At 55.8% G+C, this 25,557-nt stretch overlaps 3 protein-coding genes across 6 annotated transcripts; 2 read left to right on the forward strand and 1 right to left on the reverse strand.

Annotated features, from left to right (window-relative positions):
* Window positions 1-557: 557 nt before the first annotated feature.
* Tmem151b (transmembrane protein 151B) lies at window positions 558-8,589 on the reverse strand. Of its 4 annotated transcripts, none has more exons than XM_074082050.1 (5): window positions 8,572-8,589; window positions 7,988-8,166; window positions 7,571-7,647; window positions 5,531-5,971; window positions 558-4,414 (listed from the first exon to the last, which is right to left on the reverse strand). In XM_074082050.1, the coding sequence occupies exons 2-5, from the start codon at window positions 8,163-8,165 to the stop codon at window positions 3,290-3,292; spliced, it is 1,821 nt and encodes a 606-aa protein (XP_073938151.1). In that variant the 5' UTR covers window position 8,166; window positions 8,572-8,589; the 3' UTR covers window positions 558-3,289. The 4 variants fall into 4 exon arrangements, with proteins under 4 accessions (XP_073938151.1, XP_073938150.1, XP_020012663.1 ...); XM_074082049.1 differs by lacking the exon at window positions 8,572-8,589 and adding an exon at window positions 8,339-8,391; XM_020157074.2 differs by lacking the exon at window positions 7,571-7,647.
* Window positions 8,590-13,618: 5,029 nt separating this feature from the next.
* On the forward strand, window positions 13,619-21,446 carry Nfkbie (NFKB inhibitor epsilon). Its single transcript, XM_020157075.2, has 6 exons — window positions 13,619-14,226; window positions 16,492-16,594; window positions 17,292-17,514; window positions 18,692-18,780; window positions 18,949-19,188; window positions 20,487-21,446. Exons 1-6 carry the CDS (start codon window positions 13,859-13,861, stop codon window positions 20,550-20,552), a joined length of 1,089 nt encoding a protein of 362 aa, XP_020012664.1. The 5' UTR covers window positions 13,619-13,858; the 3' UTR covers window positions 20,553-21,446.
* A 605-nt stretch (window positions 21,447-22,051) lies between these two features.
* Window positions 22,052-25,440, forward strand: Slc35b2 (solute carrier family 35 member B2). Its single transcript, XM_020157163.2, has 4 exons — window positions 22,052-22,182; window positions 22,645-22,838; window positions 23,043-23,197; window positions 23,978-25,440. Exons 1-4 carry the CDS (start codon window positions 22,172-22,174, stop codon window positions 24,914-24,916), a joined length of 1,299 nt encoding a protein of 432 aa, XP_020012752.2. The 5' UTR covers window positions 22,052-22,171; the 3' UTR covers window positions 24,917-25,440.
* Window positions 25,441-25,557: the final 117 nt, after the last annotated feature.

The raw sequence follows: 25,557 nt of genomic DNA on the forward strand, positions 1-25,557 counted from the left end.
TGAGTGATCAGGGTTGTATACATGAAGATGGGGAAGGGGCCTGGAATAGAAGAGGAGGTATGGAGACCCAGCTCCTGAGCCCAGAAAAAGGGTATTATCAGACCCTTCCCCCCCACACACACACACATGACCAACTTCTAGGAACAGGTAAGGCAGACACGACTCTGAGGAGACTCTCCCCATGGGGCCACCACCTCCTTGACTCACCCCACCCCCATTTTCCTTTCTATTGAGCAGAACCTCAACCTTCATGCACTCACACCCCCTCCTCTGGACACAGCAGAGCTACACCTGGCTGTTCCTGTCACCCTCACCCCTGCAGATGCCACCATCCTGTTGTTATGTGATCCAGTTCTATAGGTCACACCATCCCCTAGTCCCTAACCCTCAAGTTGGGAAGGGGACAATAGATGACAGAAGAGCTCAGGCCCAGCAGTCTTCCTTGAGGAGGTGACTGCGGATGATGAGTGCTAGGGAAGCCTGGTGCCACCTTGCTGTCCACCCCAGAGGGCTTGTCACAGGAGGCTGGGGAGGAAGTGCCACACTGGGAAGGGGAGTCCGTGAGTCACCTGCAACTTTATTACCCACCAATTTGATTTGTACAATCTTTGCGCTTGGAAATCCACGACAGAAAGGCCACAGTGTGATGCACCCAGTTGACAAGAGACCTGTCTTCTCCCAGCCAGGCCCAGACCACCCAAGCCCTTGTCCTCAGGACACATGGAGCCCTCCAGGTGCCCTCCATGATTCCCTCTCACTCTCTGGCTGCCCACCCTGGGGCCACCCTACAGAAATCACATCAGGCCACAGGGCCATGAGACAACCTGACTGATGAATTCCAGCTGAGCCCCATCCCCCATTCTTCTTGGGCTAAGTGGCCCAGAGCCTCCAGACCCATGTCCCCAAGCGGTGGATCATGGGTTGCAACAAGCAGGCACCGAGCAGAGCACCAGAGGGGGCTTGGGAGTGACTGCATGTGTGTGCCTGTCCAGGAAACCTCGAGTCATCTGTGCCTGACACCCTCTGACAGTTACGGAGTGCAAATGCGTAGGTGTGTATGTGTGTGTGTGCGCGTGTGTGTAGCCATAGCTGCTAGCAGAGGTTCTAATTAGAGAAACAAGAACATTCAGTGTAAAGTTTAATTTTAGAGATTAATTTTCTGGTTTTTGTTGATTGGTAGCATCAATAAAGCTACCAAGAAAATAGACCAAAGAATCGGTTTCTAAGTCTGTGCATGTGTGGGAGGTGAGGCTGTCTGTGAAACCTAGGCAGAAATGGTGGATACAGGCAAAAAAATAACAGCGGCTCCCCTTCCCCTCTTCTGGGGCCAGGCTCTGTTTCAGAACTGGGCTTGAGGGAGGAGGAGCCAAGTTCCTTCCTCCTTGGAGCCATGAGGTGGCCAGGCTGCCTACAAATAAGGACAGGACATCCAGGCACCATCTGGCCAAGAACTGTGGCCTGAGGCCACAGCTCACCACCTGTACCTCACAGATGTCCATTCAGAGGAAAGAGGAGTGCTCCAACTGCCAGGCACAGACTCTGTGTCCCAGCCGGTTCAGTGCTGGCAGGCTGGGGGGGCACAGCTGCTCAGGAAAACCTAGGGGGCAGCTCTGCCCACACCTCTTCCTCTCTGGTCTCCCCTCCCTCCTCACTCAGCCATCTTTACATGATCAGAAAGCTCAGCCCCCTGATGAGCCATAAGCCTTGGTAACCCCACAATTTAGGCTCCCACATCCTCTCGAGAAGGAGGGAAGGGGAGCCAGAGGTGATGTTGCATAGGTGAGGGCTATGCCCCTTGGCAGGTACAGACCTGGCTGGGCCAGAGGAAGATGGGAGGGGCTGAAGGCAGGGAGGGTGGAGTTCTGATGGCTGAGGCAAAGCAAGAAGCAATAGGGAGCACAGCGCCTGGGTGGCCCAAGGGTTCTCTCTAGACTGAAGTGGGGGCTCCATCCTTGGGCACTAAATCGGCTGGGAAAACTTTAGCCAGGGCAGGGGTTGCACACAGACATGCACACTGAAGCACACAGGAGTGGAGGGGGAGCACAGGGGAGGAGGTGGCGTCAGAGCTTTGAGAGAACAGGACAGGGTCCCAGTGCCCCTCTGAAGACCCTGCAACACACAGCAGGGCTTCAGGAAGATAGAGGGGTCTGGTGAACTTTAGAGAACTCCTGCCTCTGCCTCTGCCCCTGGAATTGCGTATTTCTCCAGTTGGAGCTTGTGACATCCTCTGCTCTGCAGAGGCATGTGTAAGGGACCAGCACACTCCACTTCTTCCCACAGTCCAGCAAGGGACTCTAACCCAACATCCCCACCTTTGGAGGTCCTGTCACTCTGTCCTCTGCTCTTTCTCCCCTCTACTTCCAGAGTTCTCTTGACACCCAGGTAGGGTCTCAGGCTCTCTTCACTGAGGTCACTCACCCTGGCCAGCTTTCAGAGTGCCGCCACGGTGGCATCTCAGCCTCTCTAAAAGGAGCACCTGCCCAGAACCCAGGTGAGAAGGCTGCTGCTGGAAAGCTGTGGAGTTTCCACAAAGAACTGTGGCACTCGCCCTTCCTGGTTTCCCGGCTCTGCCCCTGTACCCTGGCGACAGCTCTTCAAAGCCAGCAAGCCTGAGGCGAGCAGTCCCTCCAGGACCCAGACTCCTGGGGCCCAGTGAGATAAACAACAGAGAAAGGAGTGGCGGAAAGGAAATCCCAAGCTTTGGGACCAGCGCCAAGAGGAGAAGAGTAACATTTTAGGCGTGGGACAGAGTACTGGGGCTGCCACCTAGCCCCAGGCTCAGACCCATGGGATTCCTAAAGCTGGCTCTCTACCAAACCCTGCCCCTCCACAGAGGCCCCAGAGGAGGCAAAGGAAGAAGGAAGGCCTGCCCTTCCCCGCGGCCTCCACACCTCCAGTATGCACTGCCAGGCGGCTCCCTGGAGAGGAGGCCCAAGGCGTGTCTCACAGCACAAGTGCCAAATAACAGTCAGAGACCCGGTGAAAGGCTGGACGGGAAGTTTCGAGTGTGCACGCAGAAGGAGGCGGTGTCCCCTTAGGGATATGGGTGGGGCTGGAGGGACAGCTTCACTAGGGTGGAATCGCAAGGAGCTGCAGAGCCCCTCCCACCCTTGTCGGGGGAGGGGGGGTCTCGGCCAGATCGGGGTCTATGAGGGCGCTTTCTCCTCCCCTCCCTTCCGGCTGCACCCTGCCCAGCCTCAGTCACCATCCTGTCTCCTTCAGCCACGCACTGGGAGCACAGTCTGGAGACAGATGGGAGGACGGCACAGGCCTCTGCAGGGACTGGAGGTCACAGTGAGGTCTCCACGCAGGAGCCATGGCGGTGCAGGGGCCGGTGGCTATGGCCCAGACAACCCTCCTGCCGGTGGACGATGAGGACCGGGAAGTAGAGGGCATCGTGGTAGGGCGGCGGTGGCCCGGCCTCCTCCTCTTCGTCGTCCTCATCGTCTCCCATGCTGGCTTGGCTCGACAGCCGCGTCTGCTCGGTGGGACAGCTCGCCTCGTTGACGCTCCCGCTCCGGCTGCGCCACAGACAGCTGCGACGGGAGCCGTAGAGCCGGCCGAGCGAGAAGCGACTGCCCCCGCAGCCCGCGCCTCCTCCGGGCCCGAGCCCGGCCCGCGGGCTGGCGCAGATGCTCAGCGCGCTGCGCGAGAAGATGGACGAGCTGCTGACGGCGCGCTGGCAGTGCTCGCAGCTGCGCCGGTACGGGGCCACGCCCGCCGCGCCCGGGCCGCCCACCCCGCCGTAGCGGCACGTGGGCGCGTAACCGCCGCCCGGCGCCCCGCCGCAGCGCGCGCCCAGCCCCGCCAAGTCCATGAGCACCGCTTCCGAGTAGCTGGGCACCAGCTGCTGGTTGGAGCGGATGTGCCACTCGAGCTCCGTGCTGTCCACCGTGTTGACCCGCGGCAGGCGGTGGGTGAGCGGGGGCAGCAGCTCGTCGCTGGGGCTGAGGCCGCCCGCGCTGCTCGCCGAACCCGGGCCCTCCAGGCCGAAGAGCTTCTCCACGTGGTAGTGCGCGTAGGCCGTGCGGTACTCGGCCAGCACGCGCAGCGGCCACGACAGCGTGAGCAGCGCCGCGGCCCAGAAGGCCGACGAGCAGGCGTACCAGGGCGGCCGGGCCGGGTCCGGGAAGGCCACCATGAACTCGCGGAAGTCCACGTTCTTCAGGTGCATGCCCTCGCGAGCCTCCATGTAGTCGTCCAGGCCCTCGTTCTCGGCGAAGAAGCGCGCGCGCTGGCACAGGTACGCGTTCTCGGCCTCCACGCTGGCGAAGCTGAAGCACTTGGTGAAGCGCAGCCGCGTGGCCGGCGCGCCCTCCAGCCCCACCAGCGCCTTGGACACGTCTCGGACGCCGCAGCGCGCGTAATCGAACTCGGCCTCCGCCACGTGCGTGTTGACGCGCTCGTGGTAGACCTGCAGCGCGGGGAAGCTGGTGTCGGGTGGCCGCTTATGCTCATGTTCGCCTGCCACTGTTCCTGGCTCATCCCTAAGCCTGGTCCGTTTTCGGGCCCGGCTGCAGCCCAGTAGAATCTTACCGTCTGGTGTACCGAGTAACCGAGCTTGATCACGGATCAATGATGAGGCAGGACTAGGACCCAGCCCTACCCATGTGCATTCATTCAGGGAGCTCTGCTTTCTCTGGGATCAGGCTCTGGCCAAGAACTGCCCCCCGGCTTGCTGATCCTTTTGTCACTGCCCCTCACCACCTCAAGCAGCCTCTCCTTCCTTTTACAAATGCGTTTCCACATGGGCCCACTGACGTTGTCCCCAGAACCCTGCCCTTAGTCTCCAGTTCTGACCTCAGCATCCTCTGCCTCCTTCCTTCTTCTCAGAGGTGCCCGCTTCTATCTGCCTGTCCCAGTACTCAGAGGTCACTGCACCTGGGAACATCTCCTCCTGCCGGACCCGGGGATGGGGGCTAAGGGACTGTCCTAATCCTGAAAGTGCTAACTGCTCTTGGGACTCCATAAGGCCACCCATGCCTGCCTCCACCTTCTCTGGGAGTCTTAGTCTTGGCTTCAGGAACCTGGGTTTGAGGCTAGAGTTGCAAACCTTGGGCAAGTAAATCTCTGAACTTACATCTCCTTACCTGTGGAAGAGAATTCAGTAGCAGTTACCTGAACAGGTGAATACATGCTGACACTGAGTGCGAAGCCGTGTGCAGCCATTAAGCACTAACCAGCCTACATGCCAGAGCCAAATGGCTTGGGTTTGAGTCCCACCTCCCACATACTAACAGTTTGACCTTGGACAAGTTAATCACTCCATGCCCCAGTTTTCAAATCTGTAAAATGGGAGTATACCTACCTCATAGGCTGGTTATGAGGGTTAAATAAGCGATTTAGTATTTGTCAAGTGCTGAAGAGCCTGGCTCTGTCAGTGTTTTGCTGTTATTATGGTTGCTATGAATGAGTGCCCATGGGAACTCAATGCTACTGTGTGCTCCCCTCATAGGTAGGGGAAGGGGGATTCAGGGTCCATGCACCATTTCTCATCCTGAATAGCCTGCACTCCCCTCCAGTCGCTCACCTGGGTGGTGGTGTAGGCATCTCCATTGCGGTATCGGGTGACCTGACGTGTGCGGCGGACATAATGGTAGCTGATGGCCTTCCACCAGATGCAGGGCGTGGCCTGCTGCATTCGGCCCACGCGCTCCCGCACACTGCTCACGTCAACACGGTGCTGCAGCTCATGGCGGGCTTGGCAGTGCCAACACTCCACCAGGTAGACGGCGTACAACATGAGCAGGAAGGCCAAGGGGATGTAGACATAGCCGTTGGAGCAGGGACTGTCATGGTACATGAGGCTGTTGCCCTGGTAGGCGCTGCTGAAGGTGAGGCGGGTCACCGTGGTGACATGGCACCAGGCCACTGCCCCCAGGCAGCCGTACATGAGCAGCGACAGCAGGAGGCACTTCCAGTGGGACTCACGGCAGAGGGACTTGGTGAAAGAGGGCTGGATGGGACGCTGCTGCTCAGATGGGCAGGGAGGGCGGCAGAGAAGAGTGGGGAGTGAGACAGGGTGGCAGGACCCAGCACAGAGATGGATGGAGGCAGAGGCACAGACAGGGATGTGGAGAGAAAAGGTTAAGATGAGAGCCAGTGACCAGATATAAACACAGAAGTGACCCAGGTGTAGCCATGAGGACAGGAAAAGGGACCAGAATGCCAATATAGGAAAGTGGAAAGAGAGACACCCCAAGAGGCATGGAGGCATCAGAGCCAGAAGTGGACACCCAGGAAGCAAAGAAGACACAGATGGTTAGGATGGTCCCCAGAAAGAGTCCAAAGACAGACACAGGATCGCAGTGATACAGAAGGTGTGGATGGGGAAGAAGGGAGGACAGACAAACAGGCATCAGCGAAGGTAGGTCCCCAGCCCACACCCCTTCCTAGGAAAGGAGGGAGTAACCCACTGACATCATGTCCCCACTTAACAGATGGGGCCCTGACTTCTTGCAGATACTTATAGTCCTGGGTTCTAAAAGAGCCACTTCTCTTTAGTCCACCTCCTTAACCCTCCCAGACAATTCAGGTAACACTTTCTTTGGAGGAGGTCCCCAAGTAAGTCCAGGCCCAGGTCTCCCATGAGTCTCCCTGTTGCCCCACAGCCATTCCACATCCTTCTCCCCTATTCCAGGCTGGGAGGGTGGGGCTGGGGCAATCCAGGAGGAAGACTACAAAAGGACAGAGGCAGGTGGCTGGGGAGAGAATGGAACGGGGAATGGGGGTGGGGGAAGGGAGGATGGCATTTGAAGCCCAGCCATTTACCACAAGAAAATAATTTTTGATACTCTTGGGGCCTGCCAAAGCACTGGGCACACTGTCCCATGCTCTGCCCAGTGAGTTGTTTACATGTCTGGTTCTCCAACCAGACTGACTGTCCTGAGGGCAGGGCCCATGCCTCATTCTATCTTGGGTGTCACCCAGCAGCCACATAATAAATAAGTGTGGAGTCTAATGTCTCAGGGTGGCCTAAGTTTTTCCACCCCTCCTCACACACACAACCTCTGCTGGGATCCTGATTTTTCCCTTCAACTCCTCATGCTTGACCTGGAGGCCAGCCAGGGAAAGGGAGAAAGGGGTGGACAGAGGTGCACAGTAACAGGCTGCAGGCCGGATTTAGTATACATAGGTAGGTGGGACAAGAACTGGCACGCAGCACAGACATACCCACAAGGAGAGTACGTGTGCCTTTCAGGACCCTGTCCTTGGGTGTTGTATGCACCTGGGTGCCCACTGGGTTGTGTGTTTGTCCCAATGTGAGCACGGATGAAAGGGGGTCTATCTGCAGATCCATCCGTGTGCTCTGCACTGTGCAGTGTGCATGTGTGTGCACAAGTGCGCACCAGATACTGGGGGAGGGAGGGCTTCTGGTACTTTCCTCAGTGTCTTTGTCTTTAGAGGACTGGAGTAGGGCCCCAACTAAGGTTAAGCTTAGTACCAAGACTGAAGAATTCTTGAGCTCTGGCCCCCTAGGGGGAACAGCAGGGGCGCTAACTAAAGGGGTGCACCTGCACACACACACTCCCAGTGACCCCAGGGGCTATGGCCTCTGTACAAATCTGACCTTGCTAGGGCCCGGCTCAGGGAACACCACCGCTTTCCCCTCTTGGCTGGTTAGTCCATCCAGTCGCCCTTCCTGGCCTTCAAGGTAGCATCCCCTCGGTGAGGTCGGATCTCGCCTCCATCCTCACCCGGATAGCCTAGCCCCTCTCTCATCAGCCCGGGGTCCGCGAGGCTCCGCCCCAGGCCCCTCCCCCTTCCCAGGACCCCTGAGTCCCGCCTCCGGCGCGGCCCCTTCCTCGCCACCGCGGACAGCTCCGGCCGCCAGGTGGGGGCGGCGGCGCCGGACTGCGGCTGCGGCGGCCGGCTCGGGGTGCGGGGCGCCGGCCGCGCTGCGGCGGAACCGACGGGGGACGCGCGCGGCGGGGGGGATGGGGGCCGGGCTGCGGCCGCGCCCGGGGAAGGGGCGGCGGGATCTCACCTCCTCTCGGGCGGGGCCCTCGTCCGCCGCTGCCATGGGCTCCTCCGGGACCCCGGGGCCGCCACCGCCGCCGCCGCCGCCGGCGCTCTCTCCCGCGGCCGAGCCAGGGGGGGACATGGCGTAGAGGGGGCGCGTCGAGATCAGGACCTCCCGGGGGGCTGCCAGGGGCCGGGGGCATCCTGCGCGGACCCTGGGTAAGGGGCGGGAGGGGGCGGGGCCCTCACTGCTCCCCACCCCCCGCCGGGGGGAGGGGGCCTGGAAAGGGCACCGGGGTTTGGAGTTAGGGGGTGGGGATGGGGGGCAGGCTGGAGGGGCCGGGCTGGGGGGGCCGGGGCCGGGGGCGGGTGTCACCTTGAGGCCCTCGCGGCGCCGCTCCGCCTCCCGCCCGCTCCCGCCGCCGCCTTTTGTCTGAGCGGAGCTGGAGCCAGCGCGCCCCCCCCTCTTCCTCCCAGCCCAGCCGAGCCCCGCCCCCGGCCCCCCAAACTCCGCCTTCCCCAAGCCTACCTAATAACCAACCCCCCCAAAGGGAAGAAGCAACAGGGGTTCCCCACACCCCTTCCCGCTCCCAGCTCTGCTCACCGCACCTCCCTCCTGCCCGCCCATCCTGGGAAGATCTTCACCGCAACTCCTCGCCATCTGTCCTCCGTGGAGGGGGCGCTCGAGACTCAGCCAACATCCCTCCCATCCCCGGCTCCCGCAAGTTCCTGGGGCTGAGGGGTGGGGAGAGGAAAATATTCTTGGCACCCAGGGTGCCACCCATTTGCCTAGTAAAGGACTAAGGAAGGAGCCAGAGGGATGGAATAGGGTGAACGGGAAGAGAAAGAAGCTAGAAGGACTAACAGAGGGCAGAGGGGAGGACATTGGAACCATCTCCCTCCCCTAGAACAGCCCTAGAGAAGCAGTGAAGAGTGTCCAATGTCCTAGGTTGCAGGTCAAGGAGACCTGAGTTCTAATTCTTAGTCCCGACTCTGCCATTGATGGGTTGTATGACCTTGGGCAAGTGTCTTCCCTGTTCTGAGTCTTAATTTCCTTATCTATACAGTGAAAAAGTTGAATAGACAACCTCTGACCTCTGGATGTAGGAGGCAAAGCCACAGACCACAGCCTGGGCTGAGTGACTGCAGATAGTCCACCCAACTCTACATGCTACCCACCCATACTACGTTCCCCTGCATCCCCTAGGACAGACAGGAAGGAGACAGACATCCATTCATGCATCCCTGGATGCATCCAGCCAAAACCAAGTATTAGGCACCTACTCTGTGCTCTGTAACAAAAACACAATGCCCTACCCTCAAGACCATAGGCTGAAGCCAGGTGCCGTGGCTCACATCTGTAATCCTAGAATCCTAGCTCCTCAGGATGCAGAGATCAGGAGAATCAGTTCAAAGCCAGCCCCGGACAAATAATTCCCAAGACCCTATCTTGAAAATGCCCAACACAAAACAGGGCTGATGGAGTGGCTTAAGTGGTGGAGCACCTGCTTGAGTTCAAACCCCAGAACAGCAAAAAAAAAAAAAAAAAAAAAAAAAAAGCATAGTCGAAAGGAAATGGTAGGATTTGTAAACCAATTGTTATAGGATGTGATAAAGGCCATGCATGATCAATGTGTGTGTGCACAGTGACTGTGGAATCCTAGTGTGTGTCATTAGAGTCTCTGACATGTAGTAACTTCTTATTTACCCAGGGAACCAAGGCAGAGGGAGGGTGAATGACTTACTTGGATCACCTGCTAACACTCACAGAACTAGTCCTAGAATTCAGATCTTTCTCATTCAGAAGTCCACAGAGACCCAGGTACCAGTGACCCACACCTGTATTTGGGAGGCTGAGACTTGGATGCTCACAATTCAAGGCCAGCCAGGGGTAAAAAGTTAGCGAGACTCCATCTCAGCTATAGTTGGACGAAATGCGCCTTCATCCCAAGCTAGTTGGGAAGCTGAGATGGGAAGGATTGCAGTTCCAGGCCAGCTTGTACAAAAAAAAAAAAAAGTTGGTGAGACCCCATCTCAACAGGAAATCTCAGGTACTGCTAGAGGGCTAAAATAGGAGGCTCATGGTCCAAAAAAAAAAAAAAACTGTGTCTCAAAAATAACCAGAGCAAGAGGGCTGGAGGCATGGATCAAGCAGAAAAGTGCCTGCCTAGCAAGCTCAAAGCTCTGAGTTTAAAACCAGAGTTTTGAGTTCAAATGGTCATGTGGGCCATTAAGGGTAGGAAGTCACCTTGAGGCAAAGCCTGGGGGTCTGCTCTCAAGAGATGGAATGCAAGCACACTGAGATGCCACACCTCATCTAGAGCAGGAGGGCCACCACTCCTGTCACTCCATTTTCCTACTCCTCCCTTTCTAAGTGAGGTCACCTACTGCTTCAGAACTTCCCAGCCTGTGTGATGCTCTCCAGGTCAGTGAGTCCATTCTCCCTGGCCAAGCAGAGAAGTATGGTCCTGAGGAGCCACCTTTCGGACTCACTCCCATGGCAGAGGAAGACCCTCTCCTGATAGCTTTTCCAGTGTCTCCCACCCATGTTTTTTTTTGGAAAGTTGGCCTCAGAGCCAAGTCCAGCTCCTCATTCTGGTTTCAGCCCATTCCACTAAGTTCAGTCCTCTCTGTGGACAGACATACAACACAGGTCCTGATGCCGGCCTCTCCCAACTTACATGAGCTTATCACATTCCCTATTTAGTTAGTTATAACCTTCCTCCTGACACCCACCCACTGTCTCCACCTGGGGGACTTTGGAAGAGGGACAACCCAACTCCTTTTGGCCAGCAGAGTTCCCAAGAGACAAAAGACCATCACCACCTAATCCATTCACACACAGTATTCTTTCCTGGAGGCTCCAGGCAAAGGGGAGTGAAGGAAGGGGGCTGTATGAAGAGCCAGCTGACCAGCTGGTCACCATGGAAACTGGGCCTATTTCCCAAAGAAGAGCCTTGCTGGGGTGGGCGAAGGTGGGGAGAAGGAAAACAAAAGGGAACCAGAGAACACCAGTAGAGGGAGAGAAGGACCCAAAGTGTCCACCCTGGGAGAAGATTGGGAGGGGCAAAGTCAGAGCCTAACCATGCTGCAAAATCCCCCATCATCCTTCCAGATAACACTGCCAGGGCCCCTCTCCCCATTCCTGGAGTGACCAGAGGGCTTCCTGTCAGGGCACGGTTTGGTGCTGGGGCAGTGGCTGACTCAATGCTGACCTCATGTGGCCAAAAACCAGGCTGCCACACACCTGTTAGGTCTCAGGGCCAGACACCTGGCTGGGTTGAGGTGGGGTGGGATTCCCCTTACATTCAGGTCCCTGCAAATTGGAAGGATGGTTTCTGCACCCTCCTGAATTCTGTGTCTTTGCAGGGTCCTAGCACCACCAACTATGTGGTTTAATAATGGATAAGGGAAAGGTTTCACTGAAAAAACTTGTAATGACTTGGATTAGAGCCGAGTGCCAGTGGCTCACACCTGTATTCCTAGCTACTCAGGAGACACAGATCAGGAGGATCACGGTTCGAAGCCAGCCGGGGCAAATAGTGCTCGAGACTCTATCTCGAAAAACCTTTCACACACAAAAAAGGGGGCTTGTGGGGTGGCTAAAGGTGCAGCCCAGTTCAAACCCCAGTCTGAAAAAAAAAAGGAAAAAAATAAGACTTGGATTAGGTCAGGAGAGCCCAGCTCTGCACTCTCTGGCTGTTGGGCTTGAGCAAGTCAACTTCCCTATCTGGGCCTCCACTTCTCACTATTAAAACAAGTGATGGTGCCACATTTTCAACGTGGCTGATCTGGGTCTGGAGTTTATACTTTTGCTACAGATTTTGATAAAGAAAGAAGTGCACACAAGGAAGGAGGTTAAGAACCTCTGAGATTCCACTGACTCCTAGGGAAGAAGTGAGATTTTTTTCATTGGTGGGTTGTTTGAAGTGCTGGGGATCAAACCCAGGGTCTTGCACTTGCTAAACAACCACTCGCCTACTGAGCTACACCTCCAGCACCCCAAGGGAAGGAGATGCTTCAATTTCCTTGGGCTTTCCCCTCCTGGACCCTCACTCCCTCTTGCTCAACACATCCTTCCCACTCTGGTCCTCCAGTGTATGGAGAGGCTGGTGAATCTAGGCTCTTCCTCCCCTCCTTCTCCTTCTATTCCCAGCTCAAATAGAACTTTCCCTGCCCCTTGGCCTACTAAGTAGTTGGCCCTATTGTATGCCCCCACGATACCCTGTTCCCATTCCTGTCAGCACAACCCTTCTGAGTTGTAATTGCCGGGAAATGTGTAGAAGGCTGGAACCTTAGGATTGTTTTTGTTGATGCTGGTGGTGGTGGGGTTGTTGATTATTTTTGTGATTATTGGTTTTACTCCCAGCGGAGAGAACAATGTCAGGCACATAGCAGAACTCCCATACATGGTTATCAGTGAGTGAACTGTTGAATGAATAAAATGAGGTTCCAGGGAAAAGGGTAGTAGGGGGCTGGTTAGTAGCTATCTACACTCATCCCAGCTTCTTTGCCCAATGCCAGAGATGAAAAGACAGCTGTTTCCTTTTTTTTTCCTGGTGAATCTGGGGCTCTACCACTTGAGCCATTCGAGCCACACCTCCAGTCCATTTTGCTCTGGTCATTTTGGAGATGGGGGCTTATGAACTATTTACCCAGGCTGGCGTCAAACCAAGATCCTTCCCAATCTCAGCTTCCCAAGTAGCTAGGATTACAGATGTGAACCACTAGCGCCCAGCTGTAAGCTGTTTCCTTTGGCACAACCCTTGAAGGGCATTGCTGGCTCTAGATAGATGTGGCGTCTAGGGGAAGGACAAAGAAGGTGCAAATCATGAAACACTGGTTCTGAGCTCAACTGTGGGTGGTGCTCTCCCAAACCTCATTAGGCCCAGAGAAAACAGGGACAGGGAAAGGAAGATGTTTCTTGGCTAGGGTGGAGACTTCAACAGTCTGGGGCCTCCCCATCCTGGCCCCACCATGAGGAACTAAACTTCCCTGACCACTGGTGGTAGCCAGATGCTGTAATCACCCTGTGAGGAAGACAAAACCCTATGACTGCTGCTATTAGACACCAGTCTGCCTGAGAAAAACCACTTTCCAAAAACACATCCTCATGCTTAATTCTGTGATCCAGAAAACTGACACAGGAGTCTCTCTATGAAGGACCCCAGGGAAGAGGTGTCCCCTTTCCTACCCATACTCCTGGGCACTGATAAAGACAGAAAGGCAAGAAAAGGTGAGAGAAATAGGCAGGAGGTAAAAAGCAGTGCGTCCTTATTCCACCATCTACGTGCTTTCCCCCACAAGACGCTCGACTTGTGCAGAAATTTAATAAGTGTACCTTTAAAACAAATGAAGAAATGAAAAAGGAATGAATGAATGGAATGAAGGAGGAAGGGGAAAAGAGTGAGTGAATGAATGAATAAATGAATGAGTGGGTGGGTGAATGGGTGGATGGATGGATGGATGGATGGATGAGGTAATCAAGAAGGAGTGAGTCAGGACGGGTAACCATAGACTCCGAGCCTACGCAAAGAGCGGTAAGGGGGATTCCGGAGGGGCGGGGCCTCAGTCCGGAAGCGCCCGTCGGGGGCGGGGCGGGGGCGGGGCCAGCCGCGCGCGGAGGGGGGGCTTCCCCGTGAGCCTGAGGGGCGGAGCTAGGGAGAGGGCCGGTTGGGTTGCACAGCTGCCCAGAGTAACCGCTGCGGTGGCCCCAGCCGGCGCTCCGGACCTCGTCGCGCTTCGCATCCACCCCTCGCGCCATACAGCCCGGTAAGGAGGCCGCTTCGGGCCGAACGCCCCGCTCTGCTAGGCGGATCCACAACCCGGAAAGGCGCGCGGCGTCGCCCGGAGCCAGATCCTGCTCGAACCCGGCCCTCGGGCTGGCGCCGCGGGCATGTCGGAGGCGCGGAAGGGGCCGGACGAGGCTGACGAGAGCCAGTGTGACTCCGGCATAGAGTCTCTGCGTTCTCTGCGCTCCCTACCCGAGCCCACCCCGGCCCCAGCCTCGAGGCCCTCGGACGGCCGCGACACACAGCCCTGGACCAATCCTCCTGGGACCGACAAGGAGCCACGGGGGAAGGAAGACGCGGATGGGGAGCGGGCTGACTCCACCTATGGCTCCTCCTCGCTCACCGAGCCTTTGCCCTTGTTGGGGGTCCCCGAGGCTGAAGACCCGACCCCAGACTCGCCGCTGGCCCCCGCGGGGGCGCTGAGCCCTCAGCAGCTGGAAGCACTCACTTACATCTCTGAGGACGGAGACACGTGAGTAAGGTGGCTAGGCTGAGGGGGATGCTAAGTCTGGGCCTCCCTAGGACCTACAGCTGGCCAGGCACCCTCCACACCACCACCACCAACACAATTCCTCAAAGCACCGGCCCTAGATGGGACAGCCCTTTCTCTCCCAAACTCCAGACTCAACTCTCGGCCCACTTTTGAGCTCTCCCCAGGCCCAGACCAGAGGACCTGGCATATCTTTCTCTGTCCTCCCTTTTAGGAGTTGGCAGAGCTAGCAGGACCCCTTACCCAGGCACCTGAAACCCCTGCCAGCATCTTGGAAATCTCCAATAATTCACCCTTGGGAAGACAAAATTCCCCTGACCAATGTTTTTTTTTTTTTTATTTTGTTTTCCCTGCTGGGGGAAGGGACATCCTTTTTGGCTTAGTATCTGGGATTCCCAGCTCCTGTCCTCAGAATGCAATCTCAAGGAACAAGAGGCACCAGGTTACAAGTTGCCATTCCAGGCCAAGCTTGAGGTTGGAGCTGCTGCCAGGGTGCCTGGATGCTGCCAAGGAGAAGAGAAGAGGAGTGACTAGTCTGGGGCACTCTTGGCCCAACAGACAGACAGACAGATAGGCGGCTGGCTGCCCCTAACACTTCCTCCTCTGTTGAGAAAGGGGAAGTGAGGGTTGGAGCCACCTCCCCAACACCTCCAGAATCCCCTAAGTCATCCTCACTGTCCTGCTTCATTTTGTCCTTCCATTCCCCAGACTCAGGTGGAGTTTGGTGGGGACTGGGTCAAGGGACACTGAAATAGGTGATTGTGTGTGATGGGCTGGCCAGTTGAGAACTTGGCCCCCAGGAAGAAGAAAGTACTGGCAGAGGCAGAATTCTCAGGGTGAGAATTGGAGGAACTGGGATTGCAGATCAGAGATGCTGGAGTGAATAGGGGTAGGGGATGCAGGGGTTGCTTTTTGGCAATGCAGGCGTCCTAATCCTCAATGGGCAAAGATACCCTCTGGGCTCAGTAAGTGGGAGAGGAGAGACCCTAGGTCTTTTGTACTCTGTGCCTGGATCACAGCCCCCAGGCCCAGAACCCCAACATTTTGAGAACTCCATGCAAGATCTCTATGACTGACCTTTGGTCCAGGGAGTGGGGATTTCTGACCGTGCTCTCTTTTGTTAGCCTCTCAATCCCAGCTTTACCATCTCTAGTTAGAGACAGGTGCTCTGTGTGTGTGTGTGTGTGAAAAAAGTGTCAGGAGTCCCCAGCCATCCCCAAGAGGAGGGGGTCACTTTTGTCCCTTGGAGGTGGCTGGGCTGTGGGAGGTGTGGAAGTGGAAGAGGAAGTGGGAGGAGGGGAGACTAAGGGAGAGAGGGAGGTGGCTGCAGGAATGTGACCCAGAGAGCAGGCCCTGGCCGAGGGGATTTCCAGAGCAGTTCCTCCCTCCCTCGTCACTCTCTCCTGGGCCTCTCTTGCTGCCTGCGGCCAAAGTCTGCCCCCCTCTTGCCTGAGCAGCCCCCTCCCCAGCCCAGACAGGCCTTTTAGCCAAGCTGCCCCATCATTAATGCCCCAAGGCAGCTGTCCAGGCCTAGACCTCCAGCTCTGGCTTTCGTTTTCCCCACCTGATGTGGGGAATCCCCAAGGCTGGAACTTCCCCTCCCAGCTGCCCCCCTTGCCCCTAGGTTAAGACTCTTGTCCCCCATCAAACATACATTTTCTGCACTCCACCAGCCTTCCCTTGAAGGTACAAACAAGACAGGATCTCCGATAGGTGCCATCCGAGGAGTGGCCCTCTTACTGGAAGGGCAGTAAGACAGGATCCTGCACTGTCTCTTTCCCCCATTCCAAGAGCTTGTTTCCCTCCCTGGAATGTGTGACATTGAGTTGCTGGGGGAACCCCACATCTGCCTCCTCCCATCCTCCCTGTTGTGGGGAGGTGGGGAGCTCAGCCTGGAAACCCCCTCTGCGTTCCTCCAGCAGCTTTCAGTTTGGCTTTGAGCTACCACTGGTCTGGCAGGGCCCTGGGGGCAGAGGGGAGTGGGGTGTAGGCAGGCTGGACAGGAAGGCCCTTGTCCTGTCAGCACCCTGCCTACATTGCCCGCCCAGCCAAGCCTTCCTCAGAGCCAGAGATGAGAACTTGGAGCTCCCACCCTCAGAATCCTAGCTTCCTGCACCATCCATCATTTCCTGGCCTAAACTCTCACTTCCTATACCTACTCTGTGGGTAGCTACTTTGAGGTTAATGCATTGGTTCCAAACCCAAGCCTCTCTGGCCTGGGACCTGACCCCAAACCTTTTTCCCCAGGCTGGTCCATCTGGCGGTGATTCATGAGGCCCCAGCAGTGCTGCTCTGTTGCCTGGCTTTGCTGCCCCAGGAGGTCCTGGACATTCAGAACAACCTTTACCAGGTGGGTGGAGAGGGCAGGTTATGCTCAGATGCCTGTGTGTGCCCTGGCAGCCATCCCCAGGAGCCATGTCAGGGTCCTCAGGCTCACTCAGGAAACCATCTGCCAAACACAGGGCCAGAAGCTGAGGATACAGAGATGAGTATCATATATGAGTAAGACATAGCCTCTGCCCACAAGGCATCACAGCCTGGGCCAGGGGATTCGCCATTACCTAATTATACACCATGATGACAAAAGTTGTGATGAAGTTTCATACCCCAGCTGCAGTGGAGTTCCAGTGTCTTTGTGGAGCAGGCAGGAAAGGCTTAGTATAAGAGGTGACATCTGAATGGAGCCATAGAGGAGAGGTCTGCCAGGGAGACTACCTGGTACCTCTGTGTTTCCTCCCCCAACCCAGCCTCTGCAGCCCAACTCCTGGGGATAACACAGGCATCTTCCCTCATGTCCTTTTTCTAGGGTTTGAGGGGACCTACAAGAAGAGCAGGGGACTACTTCCTTCACCCTACTTCCAGAGTCAGAGTCCCAAAAACCTGGTGGGGGGGGTGATAGAAGGAAGGGCTTAGAAGACCATGGTTATGGCCTTTATAAGCTACTTTCAAAGAAGATGCTGGTAGCTAGTGATTGCTGTGCCACCCTGGCAGCTTCTCAGGTGGAAGCACGCAGTGGTGACCCTGTGACCCTCTGTTTGTGCCCACAGACAGCACTCCATCTGGCTGTTCATCTGGACCAGCCAGGTACAGTTCGGGCACTGGTGTTGAAGGGGGCCAGCCGAGTGCTACAGGACCGACATGGTGACACAGCACTGCATGTGGCTTGTCAGCGCCAGCATCTGGCCTGTGCTCGCTGCCTGCTAGAGGGGCAGCCAGAGCCAGGCAGAGAACCATCTCATTCCCTGGATCTCCAGCTGCAAAACTGGCAAGGTACGAGCAGCCCAAAGACCTGTGAGATGAGGAGGGTCCCACTCTCAGGCAAGGGAGGGTCCTAGTTTGTTCACTGATGTTACTCCAGCTCTAAGCACATGGGTACTCAGTACATCTTCACTAGACGAAGGAATAAACAAGTGAATGAATAAATTATTTGACTCACAATTTAATCAACCAAGCAGAAATCTAAATGTCAGTCTTATCCTTAAGATACTTAATTTAGGTTAGGCACCCTAGCTACTCAGGAAGGAGATCCTCCTGCTGGAGGATTGTAGTTTGAAGCCAGCCTGGCCAAATAGTTCAAGGGACCCTATCGCAAAAAAACCCACACCAAAAAGGAGCTGGCAGTGTGGCTCAAGCAGTAGAGTGCTTGGGTAGCAAGCATGAATCCCTGGGTTGAAACCACCACCACCAAAAAAAAAAAAAAAAATTAATAGAGATTAGATGGACTCGTTAATTCATTCAGCAGAAATGTACTTAGGGCCTTCTGTGTGCCAGATATTATCATAGGAGCTGGGCTTCTATCTGTGAACAAAACTGAGAAAGACTGAGACAGACAATCAGTATACGAAGTGAATTATATAGTGTGTTAAAAGGAAGTGAGTGCTGTGGTAGAGCAGAGGGAATGTGGGGGGTGGGAGAGTTGATGTAGGTTTTAAACAGGGGGCTCAGAGAAGGCCTTATCGAGTCCAGAACCCTAAACAGAGAATTGAAGGAGATGAAGGATACAAATTTGTACCTAAAACTCTATTACACACTGGGTGTGGGAGGGAGATCCAGTTGAAAAAGGGGGGTGGGAAAGCCAGGGGAGCACCCAAGAACACAAGAGAAAGTGACCCCTGGGGAGAGGGTGGGGGCATGAAGATCCATAGACTGGGCTTGAAGCCAGGCAGAGGCCTAGCGTCCGGGTTGGGGATGTGTGTTTGGGGCTGTCACTTAGCAGCCTGACCCCTGAAGCATGAAAGTTTCAATAACATGACTCTGAAAAGGTGGAAACTTTGAGTTCCTTTCCCTTCAGACTTGCGAGGGGGATTTTGGGGTTGCATCTTAATCGTCCTGTAATTAGAGGCATTGAGTTGGGCAGGGGTCCCTTGGGGCTGAGAGGTAGGGAGGCCCCTTCAGAGAGGGGGGCCAAAGGATGTCAATCAGCAGCTTCCACAATACCCCACCCCAGGTCTGGCCTGTCTCCACATTGCCACCCTACAGAGGAACCAGCCACTTATAGAACTGCTGCTTCAGAATGGAGCTGACATTGACGTGCAGGTGAGGCCACCAATCAGGGCACTGCCCAGCCCACTGCCTGCCCCCCACCTGGTCTTGCCCCAGGTCACCTGCCCACATCAAAAGTGGTGGCACTCACCACCTTCTCAGAGCCCAGGCCCAGCACACTGCCTCTTGGGAGCCATGGCTGACATCCTTATTCCTTCTCAGGAGGGCACCAGTGGGAAGACTGCCCTGCACCTGGCTGTGGAAACCCAGGAGCGCAGTCTGGTGCAGTTCCTTCTCCAGGCTGGTGCCCGGGTAGATGCCCGCATGCTCAATGGGTGCACACCCCTACACCTGGCAGCCGGCCGTGGCCTCAGAGGCATCTCATCCACTCTGTGTGAGGCTGGTGCTGATTCCCTGCTGCTGAACGTGGAAGATGAGACACCCCAGGACCTGGCTGAGGATGTAAGAGGCATAAGCTCAACTCCATTCTGCTCTGCAGGGCCTCCCACACTACAGCAAGGATAGGCACTGTCATCAGCTAGAAGCCAAGGAATTAAGAGTCCTGGAATGTCACTTACCAAGTGTGGCTCCTTGAGCTGCTCTTTGCCCCTCTCTGAGCCTGTTTCCTTAGTTGGTCAGGACTGGGGCCCAAACATGGACTCTTATGGGGTTTTGCAGCTGAAGTGAATCAGAGAAGCTGGCCAGGTATAAGACAACCTGGTAGGAAGCCTGAGAGAAACCACAGAGCTGGAGTCTGCACTTAGCTTCAGCAAGTACTGCAGCACAGGAATGCAGGCTCCATGTTTCCAGTCTTGGAAGGTTTTTCCCTTTTTTTTTTTTTTTTGTGGGGTTTGAACTCAGGGCCTGGCATTTACTAGGCAGGTGCTGTACCATTTGAGTGATGCCCTCAGCCCCAGGTCTTGAATTGTTTTGAGAAATGAAACCCAGATTTTCTGTACAGTCCTCCCTATTTTTATTTATTTATTTATTGTGGTACTGGCATTCGAATTCAGGGCCTACACCTTGAGCCACTCCACCAGCCCTTTTTTGTGTTGGGCTTTTTTGAAATAGGGTCTTACAAACTGTTTGCTCAGGCTGGCTTCGAACCACAATCCTCCTGATCACTGCCTCCTTAGTAGCTAGGATTATAGGCGTGAGCCACCACTGCCTGGCCAGTCCTTCCTATTTTTAAATGATCAATGTAAAAAAACATTCAAAATGCTTTATGAGTATGCTTCCTGCACTGCCTCAACAACAACAAAAAATAGGACCATGAACTGGATTATCTCTAATGTCCCTCTCCTAGCTGAGATATTCTGAATTATTATTTATTTTTTTTTTTTTGTGGGCCCAGGTTTGAACTCAGGGCTTTGCACTTGGGAAGCAGGCACTGTACCCCTTGAGCCACACCTCCATTCAATTTTGCTCTGCTTATTTTGGAGATGGGTTGTCATGAACTAGTTGTCTAGGCTGGCCTCAACTCAATCCTCCTGGTCTTAGCCTCTCAGTTAGCTAGTATTACAGATGTGAGCCACCAGTGCCCAGCCCCTGCATTATTTTAGAGAATGAGGCTTGCCTAAGACCTTAGGTCTCTGCCGTGCCCACATTAACCACAGTTTGGGGAATTAGTCTGAAAATGTGTTCCCTGATGTTCTTGGAAAGGGAAAGGAGTGACGTGAAAGGTTTCCCTAGTCCTCTCCTCCATCCTGGGTTTTCCCTTGGCCCCTGATCTATCTTGCTTTTCTCAATTCTCTTCTCAGCCCCTTACTCTCTTGCCCTTTGATGATCTGAAGATCTCCGGGAAGCCACTGCTGTGTACTGACTGAAGCCAGGCAGGGTCTGGAGCTCTGAGGTGGGGGCTCTACCTCCTCCCATCTGGAAGCTGGAGCCACAGCTGCTGCAGTTTGGGCCCATGCAATGTGCCCTTCTGATGTCCTAGGATTGTGAGGCCAGAGCCTGGGGCCAGTACAGTCCTGAGCTGAGAGGAGGGGTTGCAAGGAAGACAGAGCCAGTCTGAACAGAAGAGCTTCCCAGGAGGATTGCCGGAGATTCTTGGAAGACCCCTCAAAGCCCCAGGTATCCTGGGGGAAGCCTGTTTGCCTCTGTTGAAAACAGCAGGGGCTCTCTTGTTTCTACCCATGTTGGATCAGCCTGAAACTGCCAAGCAGTAGGAAAACATGGACGCTTCTGAATGAGAAGGGACTGATACAGGAGCAGGGCCCTTGAGGGGTCCCACCTAAACACTGATGTCTAAAGACTTCATACACAAAGCCCTGAACTTTGGGAAGGGACATTTCAGTAACATGACACTAAAATGGCAAAGACTTAAAAAATGGTTTCCCTTCTAGGGTTGTGACCTTGGCAGAGATAGAGGCAGAGAGAAGGAAACTGGCCTCTGAGCAGGGTTGGGCTTCGATGGGTGGTGTAGTGGGGCAACAAGTTCTCAGGCCTGTTTCTAAGTAGGATAGATCCTTATAAGCCTTTCTGTTGGAAGTGCTGAGGGATAAAGGGTTAGCAGGGGGAAGAGAAGTGCAGGCCCTGGAGGCTGCCATCTGGAGGAGGCTGGGCTGGAGAGCTGCAGCTCCACACTTTCCTCCCATTTCACACATCAGCATCATGCTGGCATGAAGAACCTGGAGGGATAAGCCCACATGGTCTCTGACCCTTACAGCTTCTGGTTTACTCAGCAAGACAGCCATTAAAATCATAAAACATCCAGATACGTCATTACAAGTTGCAATGGGTACTGTGAAGGAAAATACTAGGGGAAGGAGGACAATGAAATGGGTGGACCACCATACTCCAGGGATACCTCTAACAAGTGTCATCTTAATTCAGGACATAGGATCAGCAAGGAATAGGGCGGAGCATTCGGGGGAGGAAGGCCTTCGGTGAGTTAGGGGAACTGAGAGCAGGGCTCTACAAGGGGTGAATGAGTGGGCGAGAAAGATGGGCCAGGTCATGCAGAGCCTCGGAAGTCACGGGGACAGGGGGACAGAACTGTTGGCCCGGTGAAAAAAGGAAACATCATCCTGTCCGAAAACCTAAGTGGGAAGTGCTAGGGACTCAGAGCCTCAGTGTCCTGGTCCACGAGGTGGCAGTGGTCACCACTGTGTCCGGGATAGCTGCGAGGGCTGAAGGCGATGACGTGGACCGGCGCCCGGGAAGGGCATCTCCGGGGGTTCCCCGCTAGCCTCCCTGGAAGCCCGGCGCCGGGCACCGAGCTGCGTCTACCTCCGGGCCGCGCGGGGGCGCTGTGGCCCGGCGGCGGCGCGGGCGAGCGTGATTGCGGCAGGGGCGGAGGGAGGGAGCGGGAAGAGCGCGGCACTTCCGCTGGCCGCTGGAGCGCTCGCTGGCTGCGGGAGGAGGCGGCGGCGGGAGCGGAGGGAGCGCGCGGCCCGGGAACTCGCATTCCCCGGCCCCCTCCGCCCCACGCGGCCCGGCCATGGACGCCAGGTGGGGGGCTAGGGTAGCGTCGGCCCACGTGACCGTGCCCCCGGGCCACGTGACCGCCTGGGCACGGGGGGCAGGTGGGGTCCCCTCCGCTGTCCCGCCAACCCGCGCGGCACTGCCCAGAGCCGGCGATCTGGGGACACGGCGTGGCCTCGTGCTTCTTGCGGGGCTTCGGGAGGATGGCGAAGGGGCTGGGGACCCTGGTGCTCAGGGGAGGGGGAGGGGGCGCCGCCTCTGGCCTGAGTAGCCTGCGCGCGCTGGAGGGAACAGAAGGGACCTGTGTGGCGGAGGGGCGGGTCTGGCCAGCGCCAAACCCCCCAAGAGAGAGAGGCTCTTTGTCCGGCTGGGCTGCAGTAGAGGGGGCGGGGAGGAGACTGGGCACTTCTCCAGTGCGGTTTCCCCCGCAGGGCCGAGGGGTTGAAGAACTATAGCTGCGCCCTAATCGTTGCGTCCCCTGTCCGGCAGGTGGTGGACACTGGTGGTGCTGGCCGCGCTCCCCTCTCTGGGGGCAGGTGGGGAGACTCCTGAAGCCCCTCGGGAGTCCTGGACCCAGCTGTGGTTCTTCCGCTTCTTGGTGAATGCTGCTGGCTATGCCAGTTTTATGGTACCTGGCTACCTTCTGGTGCAGTACTTCAGGCGGAAGAACTACCTGGAGACAGGTACGTGGAGAAAGGGTGGGGAAGTAGACTAGGTCCGGTTTGCAAGTGTTGACCGCCATTCAAGACGAACTGTGACTTGGAAAGGGAGGAGGGTAGAAGGGAGGCCGTGAGGCCGGGGTGGGACAGCAGGCTAGGCTAGCTGCTGTGGGGAAGATGAGGTGCTATGGAAGTGGTTTGGGGCTTGACTTTGTGTGCCTTCTACAGGCAGGGGTCTCTGCTTCCCCTTGGTGAAAGCCTGTGTGTTTGGCAGTGAGCCCAAAGCCTCTGATGAGGTTCCCCTGGCTCCCCGGACAGAGACAGCAGAGACAACCCCTTCTTGGCAGGCCCTGAAGCTGCTCTTCTGTGCCTCAGGGCTCCAGGTAGGTAAGCGGGCTGTGCTTCTCTTCCTGAACTGGATACTGATGGACAGGGACCTGGTGAAACCTAGATTTTCATCCTGCCCATCCCAAGGGTTTGCTGACCTGTCCCCCTCCTCCCAGGGACAAACACCACCACCCTCCTGGAGGTATTTGAAGATGTGGTCTTTTTCCTCCTCCCCTTTCTCTAATACTGGTACTGAAAGGTGGCAGTGCACTATTGTTTCAGGGTGTCTACTGCCGAGGTGTCTCATCCACTCTTCTGCATTTTCTCCTGTGCTCCCCCCACCCCCAACACATACACTAACGAGTCTCATACACTGTAAACCCACTGATAGAAGTGGAAGGGAGAGTGTTCAGTACCGTGGTGAGGTGTGCGCTAAGGTACTGGCCATGCAGCATTTGGGAGTTGGTAGCCCACCTTGCATACTATGACAGGTGTCCAGTCCTCTCTAAGGATTCTTGCCTTCTGGAGTTGATTGAAAATGGATAGGAAAGTACTTTGGCTGGAACCAGCTCTAACATGCCCATACTGCTGGGGACAGTCAGGGTATGGGCAGCCCTAAGCATGTGTTACTGAGTTTTTCACCACACTTGATTTCCCTACAAGATGAATCCAGACTTGGGAGGAAGAGGAAACTTGTGTTACAGAGAAACCAAACTACACGTTGTCCTTTAAATTACTTGGAAATCATCCTGAGGAAGAGGGAAGTTGCTGAGACCTGCTTCTAAATTTTCCTTGTCTTGCTTATTGTCTCTTTGTCTCCACCCTCCCTGACCCAGGCGTCTTACCTGACTTGGGGGGTGCTACAGGAAAGAGTAATGACCCGCAGCTATGGGGCCACAGCTTCATCACCAGGTGAGCGCTTCACAGATTCGCAGTTCCTGGTGCTAATGAATCGCGTGCTGGCACTGATCGTGGCTGGCCTCTACTGTGTCCTCTGCAAGCAGCCCCGTCACGGGGCACCCATGTACCGGTATTCCTTTGCCAGCCTGTCCAACGTGCTTAGCAGCTGGTGCCAATATGAAGCGCTCAAGTTTGTCAGCTTCCCCACCCAGGTGCTGGCCAAAGCCTCCAAGGTGATTCCGGTCATGCTGATGGGAAAACTGGTGTCTCGGCGCAGCTATGAACACTGGGAGTACCTGACAGCTGGCCTCATCTCAGTTGGGGTCAGCATGTTTCTGCTGTCCAGCGGACCAGAGCCCCGCAGCTCCCCGGCCACTACTCTCTCAGGCCTCATCTTACTGGCAGGCTACATCGCTTTCGACAGCTTCACTTCAAACTGGCAAGATGCCCTGTTTGCCTATAAGATGTCATCGGTGCAGATGATGTTTGGGGTCAATTTCTTCTCCTGCCTCTTCACAGTTGGCTCGCTGTTAGAGCAGGGGGCCCTCCTGGAGGGGACCCGCTTCATGGGGCGACATAGTGAGTTTGCTGCCCATGCCCTGCTGCTCTCTGTCTGCTCCGCGTGTGGCCAGCTCTTCATCTTCTATACCATCGGGCAGTTTGGGGCTGCTGTCTTCACCATCATCATGACACTCCGCCAGGCCATTGCCATTCTCCTCTCCTGCCTCCTGTACGGACACACTGTCACTGTGGTGGGGGGACTGGGGGTGGCTGTGGTCTTTGCTGCCCTCTTGCTCAGAGTCTATGCCCGGGGCCGTCTAAAACAACGGGGAAAGAAGGCTGTGCCCATTGAGACTCCTGTACAGAAGGTCTGACTGAAGCGAAGTCCCTCACCACCAGTGTTCTACGCTTCTCCTACCGAACCTCTGGCTCAAGGGCAGAACATGGGTTTTCTCAGTATCAGGACCAGCTCTGCAGCTGGGGGTGGGAGCCCAGGAGGCAGCCTTCGCTTTTGCCTTAAAGACAACCTCTCCCCACTCTCCAGGAGGCTAGGGTAGCGGTGACAGTACGGAGGGAGGATGCCAAGTGGGCCAAGGTACCTAACAGGGCTCTTACCCCATCAAGCTCCCTTTAGTGTCGGCCTAGCTGTTGCCTCTGCCACCAGCACCTCCCCCTGTGCTTGTCCCCTTACACAAACTCCCAGGCACTGCACTTCTTACTCTGGGAGAGAAGCACAACTGTAGGTCCCAAATGCTGCTTCCCCAGGAGGCAAGTGAGGATGGTGCTGTGCTAGGGAAGGGGCAGCCCCACCCAACAGCTCTGCTTTATGAGCCAACTGCAGGCTTTGGTACTTTGGAAACATCACTTTTTGCTTTATTTTATTAAATGTGCTGCAAGACTTGGTTGTGATTTGGTTGGTCTTTAGGGGAGTGACTTGTCAGCTGGGTATCTATGGACCTTGACCTAGCAAGCTTCACTTGTACTTGCTGTATGACAGATCGCAATGTACAACAGC

The sequence above is a fragment of the Castor canadensis genome, chromosome 8 (genome assembly GCF_047511655.1).
Source record: "Castor canadensis chromosome 8, mCasCan1.hap1v2, whole genome shotgun sequence".
NCBI classification, from domain to species: Eukaryota; Metazoa; Chordata; class Mammalia; order Rodentia; family Castoridae; genus Castor; species Castor canadensis.